The sequence below is a fragment of the Telopea speciosissima genome, chromosome 1 (assembly GCF_018873765.1).
Source record: "Telopea speciosissima isolate NSW1024214 ecotype Mountain lineage chromosome 1, Tspe_v1, whole genome shotgun sequence".
NCBI lineage: Eukaryota > Viridiplantae > Streptophyta > Magnoliopsida > Proteales > Proteaceae > Telopea > Telopea speciosissima.
In genome coordinates, this window is record NC_057916.1 from 85,558,856 (window position 1) to 85,585,300 (window position 26,445).

At 45.6% G+C, this 26,445-nt stretch overlaps 1 protein-coding gene across 2 annotated transcripts; it reads right to left on the reverse strand.

The window, feature by feature from the left end:
- Nucleotides 1-6,854: 6,854 nt before the first annotated feature.
- Nucleotides 6,855-9,376, reverse strand: LOC122649051 (growth-regulating factor 7-like). 2 transcript variants are annotated; one of them, XM_043842411.1, is made up of 5 exons: nucleotides 8,894-9,376; nucleotides 8,536-8,709; nucleotides 7,869-8,256; nucleotides 7,025-7,729; nucleotides 6,855-6,991 (listed from the first exon to the last, which is right to left on the reverse strand). In XM_043842411.1, exons 1-5 carry the CDS (start codon nucleotides 9,105-9,107, stop codon nucleotides 6,982-6,984), a joined length of 1,491 nt encoding a protein of 496 aa, XP_043698346.1. In that variant the 5' UTR covers nucleotides 9,108-9,376; the 3' UTR covers nucleotides 6,855-6,981. The 2 variants fall into 2 exon arrangements, with proteins under 2 accessions (XP_043698346.1, XP_043698344.1); XM_043842409.1 differs by having other exon boundaries at nucleotides 8,536-8,712.
- Between the last annotated feature and the right edge of the window lie 17,069 nt (nucleotides 9,377-26,445).

Here is a 26,445-nt window from a genome sequence, read left to right on the forward strand (position 1 = left end):
GTAGCGATTTGCTTTTCATTGGCCATCATCTAGCGACCCTGTTCGTGTTCTTGACCTGCCAGTATATGGTTTTCCATGATGCCTTTGCCATTCTTGTGCTTCTAATCCTTGCAGAGATCACCAGCGGTTATCAGAACATTTGGAGGGGAGAAGGATGGAGTCGGAGCCGGCGAGGGAGGGGAGAGGGATGCCATGGTAGCCAGAGACGGAGAAGAAAGGGAGAGTGGGAGTGAGAGGGGGAAGAGATGAAATTACAAAAACATCCACAGTTCATGTCATAGCAAGGGCAATTGTGTTTTAAGAAAAACCAACTGCTGATATCACTAATTAACGGTAAAAAGATATTATGGTATTATGAATGTGCTTTAAAATATAGGCAAAGATCAGGGGTGGCGCTGATAATTTTCAATTTTTTTTTTAATGAGAAAACACATGTTATATGGATATAGAGATTTGTGTGTTTTATGGCATCCTTCGGTTATGATTTAAACTTGGAAGAGCTTCTCTGAATCAACAACCTATGCCCCCTCACATGGATTTTTTTTTATTAATTTTTTAAAAGAGAGAAAAATTAATAAAAGTCCAATGAGAGGAAGCGTAGGAATTTCTGTTGACTTAGAGACACTTTTCCCCAAATTTCTATTGAAAACTATTTAAGAGTCACGTTTTACAACATATGTATTTTAATGTCAGAAAAATTGTATCTTGAACGGAGTTTTTCCATACCATGGCTCTTGAACTATGGGTGTGGATCATGGTGCTCATAAGGTACAGGGGAACATTGGAGCTATTATCAATCATTTGTAAATAGTGGCAAACATTTATGGCCATTGATGATTGCATGCAGAAAGACTTTCTTCTTCATTCTTTGATGGTGAAATACTGAAGGCATAGATCACAAATTGTTTCCACTATTTTTTGTATTGACGGCGTGAGTTAAAGATGTGCAGGAATGCCATAAAATGAATTGATTCTGATTTCTAATTAAGAAAGAGTGTGATCTTTCTAATGCCTCGATTGCTCCAAGAACATTTAAATATAAAAAATTATAATATATATATTGATTTTTTTTTGGGCAATTACTATCACTACCCTACACTTAGCCTATATTTATTAAAAGTATCCTACCATAAACTTCTTTTCTAATACTACCCTTCTTTTAAAATTTTACATCTCCTTCTACCCTCATGTTTTTAAATACCTAGTTTGTCCTTCCTTTTCACCTGATAACCTACTAATCTATTTGTCCAACAAAAAATGACTTTTTACCTATTTATCCAATATCATGATAGATCCCACGATTTCTCTCTTCTTCTCTTCCGCTTCAACGCTGCTTAGATTACCTATTTACCTCTTTTATCTTATCTGTTTGATCCATCAGTCTTGCTTGAACTTGCAGTTGCAGTGTCTATTCGATTTTCCCCTCAATTGCTCTTCATTGCTCTTCGCCAGCGACCAACGGGTCATTAGATCCCCTGGATTGGATCTGAGATGTAAATTCCCCAAAGAATATATAATTAAACGAAAAATAGTAACAACAGTTAAAAGACCAATCTCCACCGATGCAAAAACCACCCCAAAGAATGCTCCTATACAAGCAAGCAAGGAAGTCTAGTTTATCGACCTTCCAAATGTGGTAAAGGCCCTGCATATCTGGTCATGATGGCAGGAGCGTATCTCGCTCGATCTTCTGTATCCAAGTCACTCATCCCACCCACCCAACACTATTTAATAAACTCTTGAAACAGAAAAAAGAATCACACCCAACAAAATGGATCTCTAAACCTGCTTCATTTCATCTCTCATCAGTCCACAAAAGAACCTCCTTTCTCCTTTCTCGTTTACCCTTCTCCTTTGCTCCTCTTCGTTACCCTACCTTCCAGAGTCAAGCCCACACTCTTTGAGCTTCAACTCTTATGCATTCATTCCTCACAAGAAATCCCAATCGCACATAACACAAAAGAAAATTAAAATAAAATAATGACTATAAAACCCAACGCAGAGAAGGAAGAAATGGACAAACCACAGATCCCCGAATAAAATAAAGAAAAAAAATTTAAAAAATAACGAAAAGGTTCTTCGTCTGTCCTTATTCCTTCAGGGACTCGTTTTCTCACAATTGGGGTCTCGTCTCTCAGTGATATGGCTGATGTGATATCGACCCGTTGGTCACTGGCAAAGAGCAATTGAGGGGAAAATCGCAAGTTCAAGCAAGACAGATGGATCAAACAGATAAGATAAAAAGAGGTGAATAGGTAATCCAGCCGCGTTGAAGCAGAAGAGAAGAAGAGAGAAATCGTCGAATCTACCATGGATAAAAAGGTAAAAACTCATTTTTTTGTTGGACACCAAATTGATTAGTAGGTTATCAGGTGAAAAGGAAGGACAATCTAAGTATTTAAAAATATGAGGGTAGAAGGAGATATAAAAGTTTAAAAATAGGATAGTAATAAAAAAAAAGCTTAAGGTAGGATAATTTTAATAAATATAGGTTAAATGTAGGATAGTGACAGTAATTGCCCCTTCTTTTTTTTTTTTGTAGAATATATATATATTGATTAAAAAGGTAAAAAAAAACATGTCATTTCCTGATGTTAACACATGGTATCAAATGCCCTGTTGATGCCCCCTCTGAATGTTAATGTAGTCTACATCTAAACAGTCTAAGTCCTACAACGTAAAAGATAAAGTCTGGAGGAGTTGTGTTGATCTAGCCCCCACATTCCTTTGTTTTGAAATTTTCTTTTATAGGCATCATTGGCAGGTGTGGTGGTTTCCATAGTTACTAGGTAGTTTTATAACTACCCACTTCTTTAAAAATTGGTTATAACCACCCTACTAATCGTTTATCACTCACTGCCAATTTGTCATCTGACCATTCGTCGGTCACTAACCGTTTTCGATCACTGTTCACTCATGCTCTTTCCGATGCCCCCACTCTGATCTCACTCCCCAACCTCAATTTGCTCCCACCCTCCCTCTTCCCTTCTCCTCCTCCCCCAACTCCACCTCCCACCTTGCCCTCCCGACCCCTCTTCTTCCCATTCCAATTTTTTGAGTCGTTTACACTGAAACTGTTTAATAAATGGTTCGGTTTCGATTTTAAAATTATGATTGTTTAGTTAAACGGCTTAAATCAAATCAAACCGTTTAAACCATTAGGAACCTGTTTAAACCAAAACAAATATTAGTAACATGTAACAGGCAATAATTAACCATTATTGCCTTCAATCCTTCATACAATAGGTTGCGGCTAAATTTGAAGACAATGAGAGTCAAACATGGACTAATAGAAGTGTATATGTGAAATTTATAATAAAATTATTGGGTTGGATTCATTCAAATACATTAGTATAATAGTATTCAATGTTTCTATGAATAATTTGGCTTTTCTATGAATTAGAATCATGTACTTTTCAATGTGGCCTATTGAGTACATCCAACAAACATTAAGTTCGGTGTAAAAAAAGACAAACTGTTTTGAAACCCAGTATCTAAAATTGTGACCAAAATCATTTAGGGCCAATAAACCGAAACCATTTAAAAACCGAGAAACCGAAACTGTTTACTAAACGGTTTTGGTTTCAATAACTAAAACCGTTTAATAAATGGTTCGGATCTAATTTTACCTAAAAAACCTTGCAACGAACAGAACCGAACTGTTTAACACCCTTAAATGGAGGGCGATGAGGCGCTGAGAGAAATGGGACACCTAACCCAGCTGAATGATCTATAGACTGTATCCCTGAAGAATTCTTTAAAGTCTTGTCCATGGGTCGAATTTTTCATTGGCCCAACCTGAGTTTTTGTTTGGTTGGGCTTGCTTTTAGGCTTTGTTTTCATGGCCCAAGGAAATGTTTGATCCGCCTTGGGGGTGAATAGAAATGGAGTTTGGGCGAGGGAGCTTGTAGTACCCCAACAATGAGTGTAGCGTACAAAAGCCTTATGGGACGAGGCTGTAGCTCCCTGTATCCCACACATAACACTGAGATGCAGCCATATCTGGAATTAAGTTTCTGGGAGAGGGATGGGTATGTTAGTGGTATACCATATGCTAGCACCCTCTGTCTCTCTCTCTCTCTCTCTCTCTCTCGCTTTGAGGTGCTAACACATGATATATCACTAGAATATCCAACCTTTTCCCTAAGTTTATTTTAAGTAGCCAACACCCCAGCATAAAATAGTACCATTCCAATGGTCGTAGCCTCGGTTTCAAAAATGGGAATTGGATCAGTGAGGTGGCCGTTTCAGATCGGAATTTGCTGTAACTAATCTCAATTCTGGCTGATTAATGCCAAAAAACCTTAGAATCGCTGAGTTTTCAGATCTGATTGATCCCCATTCTGTGTTTTGAAACGCTGGCTGTAGCATCCATACTCATGGCACTGAACTAATAATATTCCTGTTAGAAATAGGGGTGCAATTCAACCGGGACAGGCTGGGCCTGAGCCAACGATGGGCTGGGATATTCCAGGGGAAAAATTCTAATATAATTATATATACATTTAATATAGTAAATAAAAATTATAGAGTTAATCCATGGCCCTTATCTTGCATCCATATATGAACAAACATTAATACATTTAGTACTGTTCCTATTAGGGTAGTGCTACTGGGAAAAATATCCTCTACAGTGCTTTGCAGTTCGGGTCTTAGAACTCAACACGTGGAAGATGTGACGTCCAAGTTCGTTCAAGAAGAATAAAAAAAAAAGGCGCTAGTCTATGTGTGGAACTATCAGCAGAGGATGATGTGGTGATCGACTTCCATAACTATTTACAATGAAGATGGAGATGTTTATGTCTCTATGAATAGGAAATGTACGGTTTTTGGTCATTCTTCTACAAAGTGTGAGCCCCCAATACTCAAGACTTCTTCTCTAATTTAAAATTCAAATTTGGAACTTGAAATGGAAGAAGGTGTGAATTCGATTATTAATGACAGAGACCAGCTGGGGTGTGGATTTAATGGGTGTGGGTGGGGATATGCTTTCTATTACATTTACAATACAGGGGATATATATATATATATATATATATGTTGGGTCAGATAACATTGATTAGGGGAATCAATTTGCGATTCTGGTTTGCTGGATGTTATTAATAAAAGAGATAAATGTTGGTTTTGGGAATAAATCATTGGTGGAGAGTCTGCAGTTCATGCTACGGTAAATTAAAGAGACATCTATTATCTATTATCTATTATCTATTATCTAGACATGATAAAATGATGGTTCGAATATGGAGAGTTGTCTCGTCCAGCTAGAAGATATGACAAGAATCATGAAATCATTTCCCAATCGGATTTAGATTGCCCTCATGTGGAAGGAAAAGTTGCTTATAAAAATCCCTGACTCTGCAGTAGCACCTTAATTCAAATATTGAATCCTAAAACTGATTGTAGTTCAACAGTTGCTTCCTTGGAATCTCCTACCATATGATTTTGTATTCTTTGATCATTTAACAAATTAGTTCTTATTTTTCATTGAAATTTGATACCTTAATAGTTTGCAAGGTTCCCCCCCCCCCCCTCCAATTAGAAGGGTGATCTCATGTGGTACCTAATCTTTGTGGTAAATTATAACAAACAGCTGAACAAGTTCGCTTGGGCGCACTTGCTTGTCGATGACGGCCTATGGTGAGGCTGAGGTGGGTGATCAGAAAAACGTAGGAATGTAAATAGATAGTCGAAAATCTGTATTCAATTCATGTATGTATCCATTTAGGGAAATCCGTACCAGAAACCTAATTACTTGAAACAATCTAAATCTATTTGAAAGTTAACTCGGATATTTAATTTTCAAACCAAATATTATCCGAACCGTTAATTAGATCTATGATTAGATTGTAGTTTTCTATAAATAATATTTTATAAAACTAAAATGCTCTTATCAATCCACAGTATATAACAAGCAATCAAACAGAAAATTAAAAGAAAAGAACATCTATGCAATTTCAAATATAACAATTCACTATCAACCTTAGCGGGGTAGTGGATTCAACCATTCACCTTGTCGTCTCCTTTAAGTTCACCACCACTCAACACAGACAGTGATACCGCAACACCGCTCTCTCTATCCGACTCCACCCTGCATTGTCCATGTCCACCAGGGATGAAAATCCATATTCGATTACAAAAACAAGATAGGTTTAGAAGACAAAGTAAGTGTAAAACAAATTAACCTACTTGTTTTGTTAATTTAAGTATAAAACAAAATCCAACCTACATGTTCTGTAATTAATTTTCTTATGTCAAAGATTTAGACAATTTCCCTTAAATATCAAAGCCCCTCAAACCTAAAACCACATCCTTACTCTTCACAATTTCACTGGATCCTATAATTTTCCCGAATCATTTTGCCCAGGAGCTTCTTCTTGGACTTTGGACTTAGATTTGCTGCTTCTCTTCTGGAGAGTGGAGACGACCAATCCCAAAAGCCAAAAGGTACCAAACTACGGGTTCTTTATATAATTTGCAACTCATCTTACAAATTACTCTTTTTATGGATTTACCTTCAATCTCTTTTCGTTTGGAGATTTTAGATTTTTTCTTTTCTTTTCAACATTTTCAACAACTCTACCCAGCGCAGAGGAAATCCGTCATTAATAGCATCGACATGAACCAAATGTTATCAACCCATGGCCTACAATCAATGCTAATCGCTTAAAGAGAAAAAGGGAAACTACTGACCTTTCTATCTTCTTCCTTAGGCCCAGTGGCCCACCCGCCTCACCCTTTCCCCCTATACATAAACCTAGCTCTGCTGTGCTTTCTTGGGTAAAAGTTCATTTCAGAATTCAGATGCACAAACAATGGATGACAATAGCGCCAGAGAGCGCAAGAGAAAAAATTTCTTCAAAAATGGGGAACCCACTGTAGGTCCCAACCGAAAAAGACTCGAGAAGAGATAAAATTAAAGCGAGTCATTTAAGTTTCCTTACAGTGCTATGGCAGGGATGGTAATTTACCCTGGTTCAGCTACTAAAACGCAATATCTGAATTTGCTTCGGCAGCGTTGAACCTGGGGCTGCTGCTACCACCGCTTCCATCTGAGACCGATGCTAGGGTCTGCTGCAGTACTTCTGACCGAGATGAATCCGTAGTTGCTCTGGGGCTGCCCGCGATATCACCACTAGTACCCCATCTAACAGACATCAAATTGAGGCCACCGCCGCCACAGGAGCTAATCTTACCACTGCTGCCGCCACCACCACCACCACAGCAACCATGCGCCAAGCTCGGTCGCAGCACTTCAGCTAATGGCCCACCAAGTGGCGAAGTTGTCCAGGAAGAGGAAGCATTTACCCCAAGACCCATTTGAATCTGATCCCTGTCTTCGTTGGAGACGTTGCCACCGGGCATCGACAATGTAAGGGCAGACGGTGGAAGCTTCCCGTCTGTACAAATTGACGACTTACTCCCTGTATTTGGTCTTGCCGAGGTAGACCACGCGTCGATGAACTGCCTGGGCGTTCGTTGCTGTTCAGGGCTTGAAGGCTCACCTAAGGAAGCTATTTCGGGGTTCAGAAACAGGAAGCACTGATCGTTCTGATGGGGAGCTTCTGGTCCTTCTCCAACACCAAAATTCGAGTAAGAATTCAAACTGGAGTCTCCTTCATAAGGCTGTCGGAAAGCAGAGGCATTTGCTTTAGAGTACATTAGTTGCGGCCATTGTTGATTCGACGCAGCAATAGGAACCGTTTCCCCTTTCATCATCCAGTCCACACCCCTTCCAAGCAGCAGAAACAAAGTTTAATTAACAAAAATAAATACCCAAAGAACGGTTGGTGGAAAGAGGCAAAATATTCACATGGGTTTCTCATAAGTCGGAGCGAGAGCTGGGAAGTGGGAACTCTTTATAAACTCACCTGGATTCCTTATATGATGCAAGAGGAAGCAAGTTATCGAAAGGGGAGGCCTTGAAATCTGAGCGGCAGAGAAGCCCAGAAAGCTGATGGTTGCTAGTGGTATTATTAGACGAAATGTTGGTAAGGCATGGGGACGGAGTCTCTGGTGGTGTTATTGGAGCCGAGCGCCATTTTTTGCCATCAATGTTGTTGATGCCGGCTCGTAGATGTAGTTCCACAGGCTTTCTTGAACGGGGGCGCCCTCTGTGCATGTGTCGCTCACAATACTTCTGATCAGGCGCCGCATCTCTCGAGCACCGCCATTTCTTACCATCCGTTCGGCGGCACCTTCCCGGCTCAGGATCCATGCCGCTCGAGAATCGTAGATTGAAACAAGAACTCCGACCAACTGAACATTACCAGATGGATCAAAAAAATTATTATTATTATTTATCTTTTTTTCTGGGGTTGGGGGGGGGGGGGGAAGGGGTGAGAAGAAAGAACAAGAAAACAGCCACACAAAAAAAAGTAAAACAATCATGGAAATCATCAAAGAGGGAGAACGAAGAGGTGAAGAAGACAAGGCCAAGTTCTGAAAATGAGAGAAGAAACACATAAAATTATAGGAAAACAGCAGAACCCATCTAAAGAAGAGACAGGGATAAGCTAAAAAGGCAAAAGACATTACGGGCAGAGAGGGGAGCAGCAGCAGCATTGTCTGAGAAATGTCTGCAAATAGGCATGAGGAGATCAGGAGGAACAGGGGCAGATGCCATCATGTACTTGTAGATCAAAGCCTGTCGCTCAAGCTCCTGCCACTGAGCTGATGTAAAAGGGAACCTCAGAGAAGCCGCCATCATTCCTGCTACAACACATGAAACCAGAAGTCCCACAACCTGAGATTTTGTTATTCTCTCTGCAATTGCATCTTCCCAATCCCCCCACCCCCTCCCCTGTTTTTTGACACGCATAAACAAAACACGAAGCAAAAAAATACTAATTTTTTCGAGAGAGAGAGAAATATTTGAGTTGGAAGAGATACTTACCTGGGGATTCGAAGGCGGTGGTGCTAAAAGGCTGCAGAGTCCTTGCAGCTGAAACCACACCATGACCACCACCGCCACCACCCTCTTCCTCCTTCGCCTTGTAACTTCCGTCATGAGAAGTGGGTCCAGCAGAAGCAGCAGCCCCATCATCAGAACCATTCTTATTATGAGGCCTCCCATACGAAGGAAGAGGACGACTATGATGCATTCTCATCAATTTATAAGGCAAGGATTCAAAGTACTCAGTCAGTTTAAGGCAGACAGACCACTACCTCTCACCACTGTTGCCTTGTCTGCGATAAAACCAGTGCTGTTATCGATTTCATGATCATAAAACCACTTTTCCCGAACAGGAAACGAGTTTTCCCATGAACCAAGACCCCCAGAGAAAACAATATTTTATAGGTATAATTGCAGAGAGAGAGAGAGAAGGGTTCTGGAACCTAAAACTGCTTTTTAAGACTTTGCCAAATGCCAATGCCCCATGGGTAGAGAAACAAGGTAACAGATAAGAATGTAACCTCCCTCTCACCTCACATCATCACAATGGTGAGTTGTACTAAGTGGTGTCACTGGTGTGTGGAGGAGGTTACGGCACTTCGTAGTATGTTTCGAGGTAAGTAGTGATGTGTTTGTTGGGTTTTGGGGTAATAAGAGAGAGTTATCCATCCTTTTGCCGCAATTCTCCCATGCGGCCTTGCCTTTGCTTCCTATGCTTCCAACATTCTCAATATTGCGGACAAGTTGTAAAAGCTGATCTTTCGCTCTCGAACACACTCACACCCCCAGCCCCACCCCCTCATTATTGCCATGTCTATGCCTTCCCCCACCCTCTCGGATCTGTATCTCTTTCAATTCCCTACCCGGCTCATTTCTCAATTCCTCTAACAGGAGGTTGGAATGACCATCCTATCTCTATCTGAAGACTCTGCTTGGGTGAGGTTCACCATCCCCTTATCAAAGGAATTGGGGAACTGGGCCGGGTAGAGAATTGGAGGAGATAATTCCCATATGTTGCGTTTCTTGTTCGGTTCATTTTCTCAAGTTCTTCTAGTAGGGGGAGTGGATCGCATCCAGGTAGTGTGTTCGGGTAAGGGGTAGGATGGTCATTTCTATCCAACTTGGGGAAATGGATCGGGCATAGAAATGGAGTGAATTTTTATCACCTGCGGTTCCAATCCCCTGCCTGATACGGTTTTCTAGTGTCCTTAATAAAAGGAGGATAGACCCCACCTAGGCAGTGTATTCGATCAGTGGGTGGAATGGTCATTTCAACCCCCCTATGAGAGGAACCGCACAACTGTACCGATCAATGAATCTCAGGGGATAAAGGTCCAAATATATTTTTGACTTACCAAAAAGAAATACCATGGTTTTAAGTATCGATATCGTATCGCCTGGTACTAGTTTTACTAGTCACCAATATCGATACCATATCGATACAGACAAGGGGTAAAATGGCTAGAAAACTCATTTTTTAAAGAAATTTAGAGATAATTTTATCTAATCTAATTAATACCGTATCGATATCATATCAGTTTTATATGTTGCGAATACCTGTTCCCATACCTTGCACTAAAACCATGAGAAATACACAAATCTAAAATGGATTTTTTAGCTTTGTTTGGAGGAGAAAAAATTACTCAAAGATGAGATGAGATTATGAGAACCATTAGTGGCCTAGTAGGGCATTAAACTTTTAAAGAAAAAATAACTCTGTCCGTGAGTGTGACGTGAAGAAGAGAGAGAAGATGCCATTGGAGTTTGACCGACGATAACTGTGAAGTGAAGAAGGGGGTCGCTTTCCGGCTTAGTACAGGCCATTATTCCTTGGTTTTGCCTCGGGAGACGAAAATGGCCCACAGTTCGCCGTACCTTGACACGAAGCTAGAGCTTAACTTAACTAGGGTTTGATTTGGGGCAACAACTGGGGTGAGGAGGAGGGGGAGGGGGAGGGGGGGGGTGTGGGGGATGGGTGGATCGTGGCCCTTGTGGGTCTCATATTAGTTATGGGCCTATGGCCTTACGGGAGCAGAAGGACCCGCGAATCAATGATTGGGTAAAAAGGAAGGCTTGACGTGAATCGTGATACGTTACAACTGAACTAAAATACGGAGTGGGATTGGTTGTTAAATCTAGTGGCGTCTCAGCCTCGGGCGCTCAGTCCTAAACGTATAAAAACAAATAGTATAACCAGCCAACCCATGACGAGGCTATGAGCTGCTCCCCACTTTGTTCATGTCTGTATCTGCCACCGCCCAGCTGCCCTCTCCTCTATCTGTGTTGATTTTGTACGCTACATACAGACTCATTGCTAGATCTCTGTGTCTCTCCAACGGTGGTTCCCCCTGCGGCTTTTTCTACGAGGGTATTGAAGGAACTTTTTTATTTTTTTTTTAAATTAACTTTATTCAGAACATGAAGAGCTCATGGCCACGCTATTACAAAGGTTGAAAAGCCATGAAAAAGATACAGGCCAAAATGTCATACACTCTAATGACAGCTTTTTGGGTCAAGGTATTTGAAACTAAATTGGATGACCTCGAAATGCAAGAGAATTGGCAATTCTCAAAGTAAAATGAAAGTTGTTTGATATCTTGTGTTGCGTGTGGAAATCTCTGATGTTTGATTTGCCCACGGATGAGCCTGCAAAGAACAAGTGATGAGCACAAGAGAGCCGGTGTGGCTCCGGCCTAGGACTCTCCGATGCTAAAGTTAGATCACCAGTGCAACAGCGTAACTACTAGTAAAAGTGAGATGATGAATGATGCTCCATACCTGGGTATTTATAGAGTGAGGATGAGATGAGGCGGTTGGGAGAGTCCTAGTATGGTAGGAGTCCTTCTTTCGGAAGATTCTCTCGCGTAGAGCGAAGTGGAGAGCTATTCTCGGGGTCGGGCTCTTATTAAGGTAAGAGTCCATATAAGGTGTGATTCCGTGTTGCGATGGGATCGTGGCTCGATCCTTATCCCGTGATTCTCGGGATGTGCTGACGTGGCCCGGAGATCCCCGGTGGGGCGCCATGGCGGCTTCAGTGGAGGAGGGCTCGGCCTCGGAGGTCGGCTTAGGAGGGCGGCATGGTAGGTCGGCCTTGGCCATCACCTCGGCCTGGGAGGTCGGCCCGAGAGGTTGGTTTCGGCAGTAAGCTCGGCCAAGAGTTTATGGCTGATCTGTATGAGCTCGGCCTCGACACCGGATAGCTTGCGTGAGTCTGGCTCTGTCAGGTGACTTATCGGAGACGGGGTCGGCCCGATTTCCTGCTAGGCCCAATTCGGTTCTCGGACTGAGGTCAGGTCGGCCATGTGGCAGCCTCTGATAGGTGGGGTGTTTTATGCCTCATCACAGGCCCCCCCCACTCATCAGGGGTCGGCTCAGCACTGATGAGTGAAGTTTCCAGGTTTGCTTGTCTGGAAGATTTTTGCGGTCGAGCAGAGCTTATTTTTTGCCATGGATTTGAAGTTGCAAGGTCTGACGGTTGGGTGTCAATGCCACGTCAGCAGAGTCATTATGACAGGCTCGGGAATTCGAAACGTCCTTTGATCTGGGCCGTTGAATTATGCTGAGCTTTGCTCAGCCGTTAGATTAGTTCAACCCAAGAATTCTAAATAGGCAACTCCTAACTATTCATTCTTCACTGCTCCAAGTTATTGACTTCTCGGCGAGCTCGGATTCTTCAGCTTTGTAGCACTCGGTGCTTTCTGGTTCGTGATCAGCTCGGCCTTTGCTTCGTTCGCGCGCAGCTCATCCTTAGCTCTTCTTCAACCAGTAAGTCTTCTTTGCCCAGTATGTCAGTTGGTAGTAGTCCCATGGGCGAGCTGTTCGCCGGGACGGCAGAGGGCGCGAGTCCAATCCGAGAGCTTTCCGCTCGTTCTCCCACCATAGACTGTTGGGCTCGACCTCGGATGAGCCCGATGTAGTGGAGCTTCGTCAGGCCGAGGAGGCCGAGCCTCCGTTACTCCTGGAGTTCGACCACGCGGCCCAACCAATCGCCGCAGACCGAGCCGAGAACTCTGGGTCGTCCTCATCCGATGAGGGGTCAAGTGAGGGAGATTCTTCCAAAGTGGGGGTTGGCTCGGTCAGCTAGTCTGCTGACGCCCCTGAGCTCGAAGAAGGGAGTGTCGGCACCGTTCCAAGCACGATCACAGATGCCGACCTCGACTATCTGAGGACGACCTATGCCATCCCCGAGGACATTCAGCTCCGAGCTCCTAACCCCGGGGAGATGGCCTGCTTCATCAGGCCCGACGAGGTGGCTTTGTACAAGATGCCTTTCAAGTACGCGTTCAAGCTCCCCGTCCTCGGCTTGGTGGACCAGATCTTGGACCACTTCCACCTGTCCCCTGGTCAGCTAGTGCTGAACTCTTGGCTGGCCGTGTACGGCTTCTACGCCCTATTTTGCGAGATGGGCCGAGGTGCAAGCGTGGCGCTTTTCTCTCGGCTCTTCTTCTTGAAGAAGTCTCCAGAGAAGGGGTGGTACTACTTCAGTCGCCGATCTGGGAAGAGTGCGGCCCTGGCAGACACAAATTTCTGGTCGGCACGCCGACCTTCAATAAGTATTGGAAGCCTCATTTTTTCTTTGCTTCCATTCCAAACGGCCCTCTCCGAACCGAGTGGAAGGAGATGAACTTGAACTACGTCAATAGGGTACTGCCCCTAACCGAGAATGAGCTGACCTCGCTTGATCTAATTCCCCAGCGTCCACCCTTTGACGTCCTTCGGCTTCAGGACGAGGGGTTTCTTCAAAGGTGGCACATGACCCCTGGTAGGAGCCCGAGCCGAGCCCATTTTCGTTCCCGAGCTGACCTCTTTAGTTAGTCTTCATTTCCTTTTTTTTATTTTTTTTGTTTGTTTTTTGATGTTTGGTTTCTCTTGCAGTGGTCGGCCATATCCCCCCAATGGACACAGCTCGGCTAAGGGCCGAGACCCTTGCGGACCGAAGGAAGAAAAATGCTGAGAAGAAGTCCCGGGGCGAGTCCTCCAAGGACCCCAAGGGCAAGGCCGTGATGCCGGGCCCGTCAGACGTTGTGGTCGACCTTGAGGCCGAGAAGAGTACGGGCCCAACGGGGTCTCCAAGGAAAGGGAAGGGCCTAAAAGGCGAGAGGAGCCCGTTGAAAGATACCAAGCGTCAGAAGCTCTCGGTCAATCTGATGAGTGGTGGCCTTCCGCCCGTGGCTTCACCCCCCAACATCTCCCGATATCTCTTGAGGAGGGCCTCGGCCAGCAACGTTCCTGTGAGGCCGACCTGGCGCCTCTTCCCAGGGAACTCGACACTGACGTCGGCCGCACATGCCAAGGAATGGCTGGACGTAGGTCGGCTGCCGGCTGACAGGGAGAAGCTTGAGGCGCTGTCCGACCCAGAGCTTCTCTCCACGCTGTTTCAGGATTTCAACATGGTGAGTTTCCTGGTCGGTTCTTGTGATTAGGTTCGACCTGTGTAGTCTGTCCTGACTCTTGTTCTCATACTTTTTTGCAGGGCTTCGCCAAGGCAGTGGAGTCCATGCTTCGCTTTGAGCTGCTCTTGATCGAGAACCACTCCTTGGGCGTCCAGTGCAAGAAGGCCTACCAGGATGCCCATGATGCCGTTCAGAGGCAGCGGGAGACCTAAGAGAGGCTTGCTGCCGCCGAGGCCGAAGTGCAGAGCTCTGAGGCCGAGGTGATCAGGCAGAAAGAGAAGGTCCGAGCTCTGCAGGCTCAGCTTGCCGAGGCGAGGGAGAAGGCCAAGGAGGACCTGGCCATGGCTCGGGATGAGGCGATCAGCGACTATCTCCAATCGAAGGAGTACACTGATGTGTGCCACGAGATCAGGAAGCCTCCCTTCACCGAAGGCTTTGAGGCAGGCCGGGCTGATCTCTTGGCCGAGATCAAGGCGGTTTATCCCGAGCTCAATCTCTCACATTTTGATGACGACGTGACTACCTTTGCCCGGGAGTTGGGAGGTGAGGCGGGAGCCGAGGTCACCCAGGCTCTGCCCCTTGAGGAACCTCCATAGGCCGACATCTTCCCTCTTGATGCTAAACCCCAAGACCCACTTGCCGAGCCTACCGCCGTGGATACCGCCGAGGTCGCCTCCAAGTCCAACGACGAGGAGATTGAGATGTAAAATTTTATTTGTTGCTTTTTTTTTTCTTTTTTTCTTTTTTTCTTTGGGGCCGAACTGCCCCTCTTGTAACCATGCCGAACAGTCGGCTTATAATGAATGAAAAAATCTATTTTTTTTCAGAATTTGTCCAAGTGTTTTAACTCAGCACTCTTAACCTTCTCTTCTTTGCGTACGTTGTTCCATTTGTGGTTGTGCCGAACTGCCGAGTCGTTCTGCAAGCCGAGCTTAGGGACTTGTCTATTTTTCACCCATGCTTCACGTGGTCGGCGGCTCGGCCATGCCATGCCCGAGGTCAATGTGATTTTCGCTTTGGTTAGTTAATTCGCCATTCCCATCGGTCCGATTGAACAGGCTATCATATAAGCGGACGCGTGGCCGAGCAGCCTTCCTGACCAAGCGTAATGCCTTAGCTTAGTTTCAAACTTTATTAGGCTCGGCCAAGGGGGGAGTTTGCTCTTGACAGGTCGGCCAGGTCTATGAGTACCGGGCTTACGACTCGGTTGCCTAACTATGAGGGCCGGTCTTTGAGGTCGGCCAGGTCTATGAGGACCGGTCTTACTACTTTGCTGCCGACCTATGAGGGTCGGTCTTCGGGGTCGGCCAGGTCTATGAGGACCGGTCTTACGACTTGGTTGCCGACCTATGAGGGTCGATCTTCGAGGTCGGCCAGGTCTATGAGGACCGGTCTTACAACTCTGCTGCCGACCTATGAGGGCCAGTCTTTGAGGTCGGCCAGGTTTATGAGGATCGGTCTTACGACTTGGTCGCCGACCTATGAGGGTCTGTCTTCGAGGTTGACCAGGTCTATGAGGACCGATCTTATGACTTTGATTTAGGAGCTTGCAAATACGTTAAGCGGTGGAGAAAGACTTTATTTAATTGAATCAAACTCATGCTCAGTTATTGAAAAAAAAATTTCAAATTTTTCGAGTTCCAAGGTCTCGGTACCTTCTTACCCCCCGGAGTCTGCAAGAGATATGTCCCGGGGCGAATTTGCTTGGAGACTATGTACGGACCTTCCCAGTTTGGTGCTAACTTTCCTTGCTGCCTTAGCTGGGATGCGCTAAGCTTTCTAAGGACAAGGTCCCTTTAACGGAAGTGCCGCTCTTTTACTCTTGAGTCATAGTACTTTGCCGTCCTCTGTTGGTATGTCGTGTTCTGGAGTAGGGCATTTTCTCGAACTTCGTCGAGGAAGTCAAGGTTGGCTCTCAGTCCATCTTCATAGGTCTTCTCATCGAAGTTGAGCACTCAGAACGATGATGTCATAATTTTGACCAGGGCGAGGGCTTCGGTCCCATAAGCAAGGCGAAAAGGACTCTCCCCGGTTGGTGTTCTTACTGTTGTCCTATATGCCCATAGGACACTTGGGAGCTCTTCCACCCATCTTCCTTTGGCCTCATCTAACCTTCTCTTAATGCCGGCGAGTAATGTTCGGTTGGACACTTCTACTTACCCATTTGCTTGCGGATGAGCTACTGAGATGGGTCGGAAGTCAATGTAGAAGTGTTCGCAGAACTCTCGGAAGGCCGGGTTGTTGAATTGCGTGCCATTATCTGTGATAAGCACTTTCGATAGCCCGAACCGGTAGATGACCTTATCTCGGAAGAATTTCTCCATGTTCTTCTCGGTGATGGTTGCAAGGGGCTCGGCCTCGACCCACTTGGTGATGTAATCGATCGCCACTACCACGTACTTCCTGTTTCCCGATGCCGGGGTGAAATCTCCCAGAATATCCATTCCCCACATAGTGAAGGGGATTGGGCTCAGCATTGAGGTCAGCTTTGTTGCTGGTCGGCTCGGGATTGGTGCAAACAGTTGACACTTCTCGAACGTCTTCACATACCTCATGGCCTCTTCTTGCATTCTTGGCCAATAGAATCCTTGCCGAAGTATCTTGTATGCAAGAGCTCGGCCACCCATGTGACTCCCGCATATTCCCTCATGCACCTCGGCCAAGGCATACTCGGTTCCCTTCGGTCCAAGGCATCGGAGAAGAGGGGCCGAGATTGCTCTTTTGTAGAGCACTCCGTCGATCATGGTGTACTTGGCAGCTCGGATCTTGACCTTTCTTGCTTCATCTCGGTTCTCCGGGAGCAGGTCATTCTCCAAGTAGTTGACAATGGGGTCCAACCAGGTCGGCCCGTCCTCTTCAATGTGCTTTACGCTTTCTTCTTGTAAGGAGGGCTTCTCCAAGATTTCTATGTATACTGATCGGCTCAAATATTGGAGGTCGGCCTCGACCAACTTTGATAAGGAGTCAGCCGCCACGTTCTCTTTTCTTGGTATTCGAGTCATTTCAAAGTGCTCGAGTTCGGAAATCAGATCTCGTGCTCGGCTCAGGTAAGCTATCATCCTTTCGTCTTTTGCCTCATAGTCTCCATTGACCTGGTTGACCACGAGTTGAGAGTCTCCTCGCACCTTTAACCGCTTTATGCCCATTGCTTTGCTGACTCGAAGTCCGGCTAGGAGGGCTTCATACTCGGCCTCGTTGTTCGAGGCGAGAAACTTGAACCTCAGGGCATATTGGATTAGAAACCCTTCGAGGCTCACCAGTATCAGGCTGGCCCCACTTCCTCCAGAGTTGCTTGAGCCGTCGACATTCATGGTCCAAGTCGGGTCGACCGTAGCCCCGATCTCTTCTACTGTCTTTTCTTCCCCGACTTCAAGGTCGGGCCCTGTGCATTCGGCGATGAAGTCGGCAAGGGCTTGTCCTTTTATCGTCGTCCTCGGACGATAGCTTATATCATATTCACTCAGCTCAACCGCCCAGGTGATCAGCTGTCCCAAAACGTCGGGTTTGTGCAATAACTTCTTGAGTGGCTGGTCGGTCAGTACTGCGATCGGATGAGCTTGGAAGTACAGCCTTAGTTTCCTTGCTATCGTAACAAGAGAGAATGCTACTTTCTCGAACCCGGAGTATCTTGTCTCGGCGTCGACAAGAACGTGGCTAATGTAATATATGGGTCTTTGAGTTCGACTTTCTTCCCTAATCAACACCGCGCTGACCGCTACAGGGGTAGCGGCTAAATAAACTTGAAGCTCCTCTTTTGGCTCGGGTCAGCTGAGAAGAGGCGGGTTCTCCAAATATTTCTTCAGCTCTTCAAAAGCTTCCTGGCACTCTTCAGACCCAATAAAGTCCTTTGGGTTTCGGATATTCTTGAGGGGCTTAAAGAAAGGTAGGCACTTGTCGCCCGATCTCGACATGAATCGTGCCAACGCCGCCACTCGTCCGTTTAGCCTCTGTACTTCTCGGATCGTCCTTGGAGGGCTCATCTCTTAGATGGCCCTGATTTTTGCCGGATTGGCTTCGATGCCTTTGACAGAGACCATGAAGCCGAGAACTTTCCCGAGGTCACGCCGAATGCACACTTGGCGGGGTTCAGCTTCATTTGGTTCTTCCTCAATACGCCAAAGGCTTCTTCCAGGTCGGCCAAGTGGTGTTCGGCCTTCAAACTTTTCACTAACATGTCGTCCACATAGACTTCCATGTTCCTTCCGATCTGCTCACGGAATATATAGTTCACGAGCCGCTGGTATGTCGCTACGGCATTTTTCAATCCGAACGGCATGACCTTGTAGCAAAAATTTTCTTGGTCAGTTCGGAATGCCGTGTATGACTCGTCCTCCTCGTGCATCATGATCTGGTTGTAGCCGGAATACGCATCCATGAAACTCAGCATCTCGTGACCTGTCGTGGCATAAATCAAGAGGTCGATTTGAGGTAGCGGGTACTCATCTTTTGGACAAGCCTTGTTGAGGTCGGTGTAGTCGACACACATTCTCCACTTCCCGTTCGATTTGGGGACCATGACGACGTTAGCCAACCAGGTAAGGAATTTTTCTTCTCGAATGAACCCTGATCGGCGAAGCTTCTCCACCTCTTCTTTGATCGCGGTTTGTCGATCAAGTGCGTAGTTCTTTCTCTTCTGGCAAATTGGTTTTCAACCTGGATCTACGTGGAGCTGGTGTTCAGCTATATGCCTGGGTATGCCCGTCATGTCGACAGCCGACCAGGCAAAAACATCGGCGTTCGCCCTTAAGAAAGCTCCGAGCTGATTCCTTTGATCTTCATTCAGTAATGATCCGAGCTGGACCACTTTTGCTGGGTCATCTTCGCTGAGACGAAATGGGGTCAGGTCTTCCACGGGTCGTCCTCTCCTCTCGATAAGCTCATTCCGCTGATCCTCGGGGAGGTGTTCGATGCACATTGCCATTCCTCGAACATTACCTTTGTTTTGCTTGACAAAAGTAGCATAGCACTCTCGCGCCTTCTTCTCGTCTCCTCGGACCTCGCCGACACCGTTCTCGGTGGGGAACTTCATCTTCAAGTGCGTCGGGGAGATGATGGCTTGGAGAGCGGTCAATGAAGGATGGCCGAGTATGGCGTTGAAAGCCAGTACCGATCGTACTACCATAAATTTAACTTGGATCGTCGCCTGGCATGGAGCTTGCCCAATCGTGACCAGCAGGTCGATTGAGCCCTTGATGGTCGTGGCTGCTCCTGAGAACCCGTGAAGTGAGGTGCCTTCCGGCTTGAGCGCTTCGTCGCCGAAGCCAAATTGTCGGTACGCGTCTAGTGACAAAAGGTCCACGGATGCGCCGGTATCGACCAATACACGGTGGACGGGTCTCTTCGCAATTTCTACCTGCACCACTAAAGCATCATCATGAGGTAAACTTATACCCTCGAGGTCGGCCTCGGTGAAGGAGATCGTCGCCACTGGCTTGAGCTTCTTGGTGGGCATCTCGGCAACTCCGATGAACCGTGCGTTGGCCTTAGCCTTTCGAGTAGTCTCTTGCCCGGGCCCTCCAAGGATAGTGTATATGGGAGCTCCCTTTTCACTGCTCGGCCCAGACCCGTCCTCTTTCTTCTCAGCTCGGACTTTATCTTCATCTCGTTCGACTCGCCTATTTATGGGCCTCGGCTCGGCTCTTCTTTGATCCCGCTCTTCAGGCCACCGACCCCCACGCTCTTCTCGGCCTCCTTCGACATATCGCTTCAAATGGTCCACTTTTATCAGCTCTTCGATTTCTCTTTTCAGCTGATAACAATCCTCAGTGTCTTGACCGGTGTCCTTGTGGAACTGACAATATTTGTTGGGATTCCGAGATGACCCCGCTTGCATCGGTCAGGGTCGGTGGATGTACCCACCGTCCTGTATTTGCATCAAAATCTTCTTGCGCGAGGTATTCAGTGGGGTGTAATCGGGGCTCCGAGCTCGATCCGACCTGTCGGCTCGGCGATCCATCCTGGGCCATTTATCTTCCCTACGGTCGCCTATTGTTGGCCTTTTCTTGTCGGGTCGGCCTTCGTTTCCCTTCCGGGCCTAGCGGACCTCGGCCATATTTGTAAATTCATTACATCTCTCCAAGAGCTCGGCCAAGTTTTTGGTCGGCTTTCGGGCCAAGTCCTTGATGAGGTCCATGTCGGCCAACCCGTTGCTCATAGTCGTATGGGCCGTGGCCTCATCCAAATCCTTGATGTCTAATGATTCGTTGTTGAAGCGGGAGACGAAAGCTCGGATCCACTCGTCGGGCCTTTGCTTCACGCTGAGGAGGTTGACCATTGTCTTCTTGTGTTTCATACTACTCTGGAAGCGCGTGACGAAGGCTCGACAGAGTTGAGCGAAGCTTGTTATAGAGTTCGGCGGCAACCAGGAGAACCATGAGGTCGCTGCGCCCTTGAGGGATGCAGGGAAGGCTCGACAAGAAACGATCTCGGTTCCTCCGTACATGGTCGTCATCGCATTAAAGTAGTTGATGTGATCCGTCGGGTCAGTCGTCCCGTCATACCGGTCGAATGGGGGAGGTTTTGAACCCGATCGGTAGCGGCGCGGTCATGATCTCAGGAGGATATGGGTGACGCCCGACCAACGAATAGGCGTCTGGGGTCGCTTATTTCTTCAACCCCTCCACTTGCTCCGCCAAGTCTCGTAGCCGCCTCTCTAGCTCGGTTTCAAGTGCTCGGCCAACCGGCTCCTCAACCCGAGGTCGGTAGGCTCGATCGTCCCGTTGTGGTCGGGCATTCTGGTCAACTCGGTCCGCACCATCCTTCCTTGTTCTTCTTTCCTCCTGGAAGTTGGACCCACGGGGGCTCCCCTGTTGTTCTTCTCGGGGAGGCGAGCTTTGACGCCGGGGGGTACGACGAGATCCTTCTCCTTGTCTCGCAGCGCGCCTTTCATTCGGCTCTTTCCCTTGTTCTCGGACTCTCCTCGGCTGTCCGTCCTCTCCGAGCCGTCAAGATAATATCGACCTCCTTGCTACCGAGCCGGCTGGTTCGATTTCCTACCCTGTTCCCAAGCTTCGGCGATGCTCTTGCTCATCCCGCCGAGTGCCTCTACTAGGGCGCAGAGGTGGAGTCTTCTGACGAGACGGGTGTGAGGACGCGACTCGACTAGGCTCGGCACTACGCCGGCCACCATTTTGCTGTAAGTTCCTCTTTGCGGGGACCAGGGCTGGCGGGGGCGCGACCAGTGGTTGGCCCATCAGCCCTCCTTAGGCCATCTGGTTCATGAAGGTGCACAACATCTCGTTGGTGTGGAGCATCTGCAACTGCAAGTCCATAACTTGTCGATTATTTGCCGGGGCTTCGGGGTCCAAACTCTTCGGTAAGGGCGGCGGCACTGGTAAGCCCAGCCCGCCCAAATTGGGCTCGGCCCGCACCCGGTCAGCCGCGGCTGTGACTAGCACACCTCCCCCATTCCCACCCTCCGGTGGGGGAATGGGACTGATCATAGTGCCTGTGATGGGTTGCGCACCCCCTGCCCGAGGGGGTCTTTTGTTTATCCCTTGCCGAGAGGCTTCGGGGGGCGGTGATCGCCTCGTCTGCCCAACGGGTTATGGCTCGTCTGTGCGGGAAGTCGAGCCATGCTGCCCTGATCTCGTGTGCACCATTATTATTGCTCTTGAAGTTGGTGGAAACGACGATGGCCTACTGATGTCGTTCCCACAGACGGCGCCAAATCTGTTGCGTGTGGAAATCTCTGATGCTTGGTTCGCCAACGGATGAGCCTGCAAAGACCAAGTGATGAGCACAAGAGAGCCGGTGTGGCTCCGGCCTAGGACTCTCCGATGCTAAAGTTAGATCACTAGTGCAACAGCGTAACTGCTAGTAAAAGTGAGATGAGGAATGGTGCTCCATACCTGGGTATTTATAGAGTGAGGATGAGATGAGGCGGTTGGGAGAGTCCTAGTATGGTAGGAGTCCTTCTTTCGGAAGGTTCTCTCCCGTAGAGCGGAGTGGAGAGCTATTCTCAGGGTTGGGCTCTTATTAAGGTAAGAGTCCATGTAAGGTGTGATTCCGTGTTGCGATGGGATCGTGGCTCGATCCTTATCCCGTGATTCTCAGGATGCGCTGACGTGGCCCGGAGATCCCCGGTGGGGCGCCATGGCGGCTTCAGTGGAGGAGGGCTTGGCCTCGGAGGTCGGCTTAGGAGGGCGGCATGGTAGGTCGGCCTTGGTCGTCACCTCGGCCTGGGAGGTCGGCCCGAGAGGTTGGTCTCGGCAGTAAGCTCGGCCAAGAGTTTATGGCTGACCTGTATGAGCTCGGCCTCAGACACCGGATAGCTTGAGCGAGTCTGGCTCTGTCAGGTGACTTATCGAAGACAGGGTCGGCCCAGTTTCCTACTCGGTCAAATTCGGTTCTCGGACTGAGGTCAGGTCGGCCATGTGGCAGCCTCTGATAGGTGGGGTGTTTTATGCCTCATCAGCCTGTTTCAAGGCGGTTCAACCATTTTTCGATTGAAACATGATCGAAACATGTTCGAAACCCTGCATTTTTAAAAATCCACCTCCAACTCGTCTCGAAAACCTGTGAAACCGAGATATCTCGGTGGTTTCGACAAAGTTCTTGATCCATACCTTGTACACACCTTCTATTGTAAAAAAATAATAATAATGGTCCATTAGGAAGCAAATGTAAGTGATGATGTCATCGTTATATTTCACTTGAAATGACAATTTTACCCTCTTAATTCCCAAATTCTTTCTCCCTTGATTTACCCCCCCTTTCACCACCATCCCCCTCTGGTTGCCCTATACCTTGGTTGAACTCCACCTTCTCCTTCACCCTTGCCCCACTCCCTTTGGAAAACTTTGTGGATGATGCAGGAACAGTGTCACCCAATTATCGGGCAGCATCTCGGGGATGGGATTTCCATCTTTCACGGGGGCTAAGCGAATACGTTAAGGGTTGGCTTGTGTCCCCCACAGAGAACTTTTCTCCAATAATATATTATGAGAGACATAACGCTACTTGGGCGCGTGCGGTACGTTGCCCCTGTGCCCAGACACAAGGGTGGGAAAAATGACCTCTATGCCCTCATGGAATGGCAGAATTTCTTGGGGATGTGACGGTCATTTCACCCGCCATGTGCAGTGTACCACACGCACCCAGGTACCGATCTCTTGCCCATTATTATAAAACCATTATCAAAAAGTTTCACTATTATTCGTAATTTTTTATTACACAGAAAATTACATTATTACCCTAGTTGGAAAAAAATAAATTGTTAGAAAGAGGAGGGGGAAGCAAAGATGTAAACTTATTTCGTACTTTTGGGGTGTTAATAAGAAATTCCCTGCATTTAATTACATTGTTTTATTCCTAAAAGTATTTAATGCAATATTTTCAAACAAGAATAAATCCATCATTTTCACATTGGAATTGCATTAGATGATTTTTATTTTTGTTAACTTTCATCTTTACCCATGCATTAAATAAATTTTGAAAATAAAACAAAAGACAAAAGTAAAGTTACAAATTTATTAACATCTTTTTTGGTAAAGAAATTTATTAACATCTCAGGGATGTCAAAAACTAAAATCCCATAAATAGAGACCAAAATAGTGATGGTGTAAGCTCTATACTGTCATCGCACTAAGTTGATGCCAAGGAGTTGTAGAGAGAGGTGAGTTGGGCCTCCTTTTTGAGGATCCAGATCTTCTCCAGCATGCATTGGACGGCTGGTGTAGCTAGCATGCACCCAAGGACAACACCAGTTGTCTGATGCGCGCTGGACGCACTGGTGTGCTAGAGAGGATCCATTTCCCCTTTTTGAAGAAGGAAATATAAATTGTTACCAGTTGAAAGTTGAGCTCTGGGTCTTAGGAATAGATACGATGGTGTGGAGTATGGACCATGGTTCTAAAACTCGGATTTCGACTAGGTTTTGACCAGCCAAAAAACGAATTCGTCTCAGTTTCGACTATATCTCGATCGAAACCTAGGAGTTTCTCCAGGCTAACTCGAACCTTGGTTTCGAGGCCCAGATTTTTTTTTTTTTTGCCTTGATTCTTATTGTGTTGCCTATTTTTTTATATTTTAAACTCAATCCATGCATTAGTTTCATATAGAGAACACTAAAAATATTACTTGTGGTTTTAATCAAAGTTTGATACTGTATATTGTTCTTGGACATGGTATCGAATAAGGTTTATTCGGAACATAACTCTTTCAATATAAATGAGATTTAAGCAATCTTGGATTTGTTAGAAAGCTTTGTTTCGATAGCTTTCCAACAAGTCCAAGATTGCTTAAACCTAATTTATATTGAGTTATATACTGGTCAAACTTAATTTGTGTGCGCGAATGTTGTCAAAAACGCTTTGAATGAAAATATTTATTTGGACATCAAATCAAATGATATTTTACCGCACTTTTGGTTTTTAGCAATGTTTTACCATATTAAGTTTTATGAAAATTTTAGATTTGAGAAAAACCCCAGCATTAGAAAGTTGAAAATTGCACCTATCGTCGAAAATCCAATTTTTGTTCTTGAATTGGGAGGTTGACTTTTTTTCTTTTTGAAATTTGAATTTTTAACTATTTTTATTGAATTCAAATAGGGGGTATTTGCTTATTTATGAATAATATCTTAAGTAAATGAAATCATTTACTTAAATGATATTAGACATAACTAAGTATCTGTCCTGGTTTCTAGTCTGGCTTCTGACATAAATACCTGTCTGTCCTAGTTTCGAGCCAAGTTTCCCTTAGTTTCGATGGGTATATGTATCGAAACCATCGAAATATGATCGAAACCAGTCGAAACCATTGAAACCCGGCCGAATCCAGGGATGTTGTAAAATCCCCCTTCAACTTGTCTCGAAAACTTGGGAAACCGAGTTAACTCGGTGGTTTCGATAGGTTTTGATCGAGTTTTTCTTCCATGGTAAGGACTATGGACAAAGGGTAAAATGATCAGACTAATTTTGTTATCGACATTTTTAGGGCAAAAATGTACAACACGGTCAACACGAATTGATACATATTGGTATAAATATTAGTATCAGTTTCGGGTACTAGTTACCTTAAAATAAATTCATGTTGACAGTTGACTGGATGAGAGTGAGGGGAGACTGAGCTGAAGATGTCAAAATATAAAGATAAGTTATTTATTTGGGTTTTCTGGAGAGGTGAGGTGTTCAAGGATATATGGTTCACAATATCGGAGCCAACCGATATTGGTATCAATACTAATACAAATCGATTGTATCGAGCTAGGTTGGTTTTCTGTACAATTAGTGACATAGAGAGAAACCCACAGATGGTTATATGCATGAGTTTGGTTTCTCTACACGTACGAACAGGTGAACGTACATGTGAGAGCCAACCACCTGTTCTATTTTGCCATTTACAAAAGAGGAGAGGTTTTTTTGAAAACAAAATTAAAATGTGATTGGCTCTGAGATGTACGTTCACCTGTTGATACGTGCAGATGATCCAAACCCTATATGCATTTGGATGAAAACCCAATTGGGCGAGTATTGATAAATCTTGCAGTGGATCTTGTCTACAAGCTTGTATTAAGTTATGAATATATATATATATATATATATATTAAGAATTTAAAACAAACAAATAATACTATCATCTTGATATTCACAAAAACAAATTGGAACCGAGGATGAGTCGTATGCGATGTTGCCTCTTTGACTTGTATGCATGGTTTTAGTGTACGATATCGTCAATTTGGAAATCAATGCATATTGGATTGGTATCGGTAAGGATCAATAGTTCAGACAAATTTACCATTGATCCTTCTTTAAAAATAGGTTTTTTGATTGATTTACCATACCCCTTGTACGTACTGTGTCACCGATATAGTGTTGATACGGTATCAAGATCAATAAGATGCAAAACCGGTACAGATTGTTAGATTGCCATATCAGATAATACCGCTACTTAGAACCATGCTTGTGTGCTAAAAAAAGATCTCTCAAAAGAAAGATAAAGATTGGATTGTAAACTTTTGTTTTTTTTTTTTTTTGGTGAAAGATTGGATTGTAAACTTACAAAGCCGAATTTTCAAATTTCCCCGAACACATAATTATATTTGGACTGGGTTAAATGCCCTTGAATTCAATTCGATCAGGTTGTTTTTGACCTTTTGTCTCTCTCGCCCTCGAGTCCTCTTCTTCTTCTTCTTTGTACAACGTATACAATATGATT

What these genes read in the sequence shown, in the direction of transcription:
- LOC122649051 (XM_043842409.1), bottom strand. Translation starts at nt 9,107, where the DNA reads ATGAGAATGCATCATAGTCGTCCTCTTCCTTCGTATGGGAGGCCTCAT. An exon ending in CACCGCCTTCGAATCCCCAG is followed by an intron (nt 8,713 to 8,893) that starts GTAAGTATCTCT and finishes CATGTGTTGTAG; the next exon opens with CAGGAATGATGGCGGCTTCT. An exon ending in GCATCATATAAGGAATCCAG is followed by an intron (nt 7,730 to 7,868) that starts GTGAGTTTATAA and finishes GCTGCTTGGAAG; the next exon opens with GGGTGTGGACTGGATGATGA.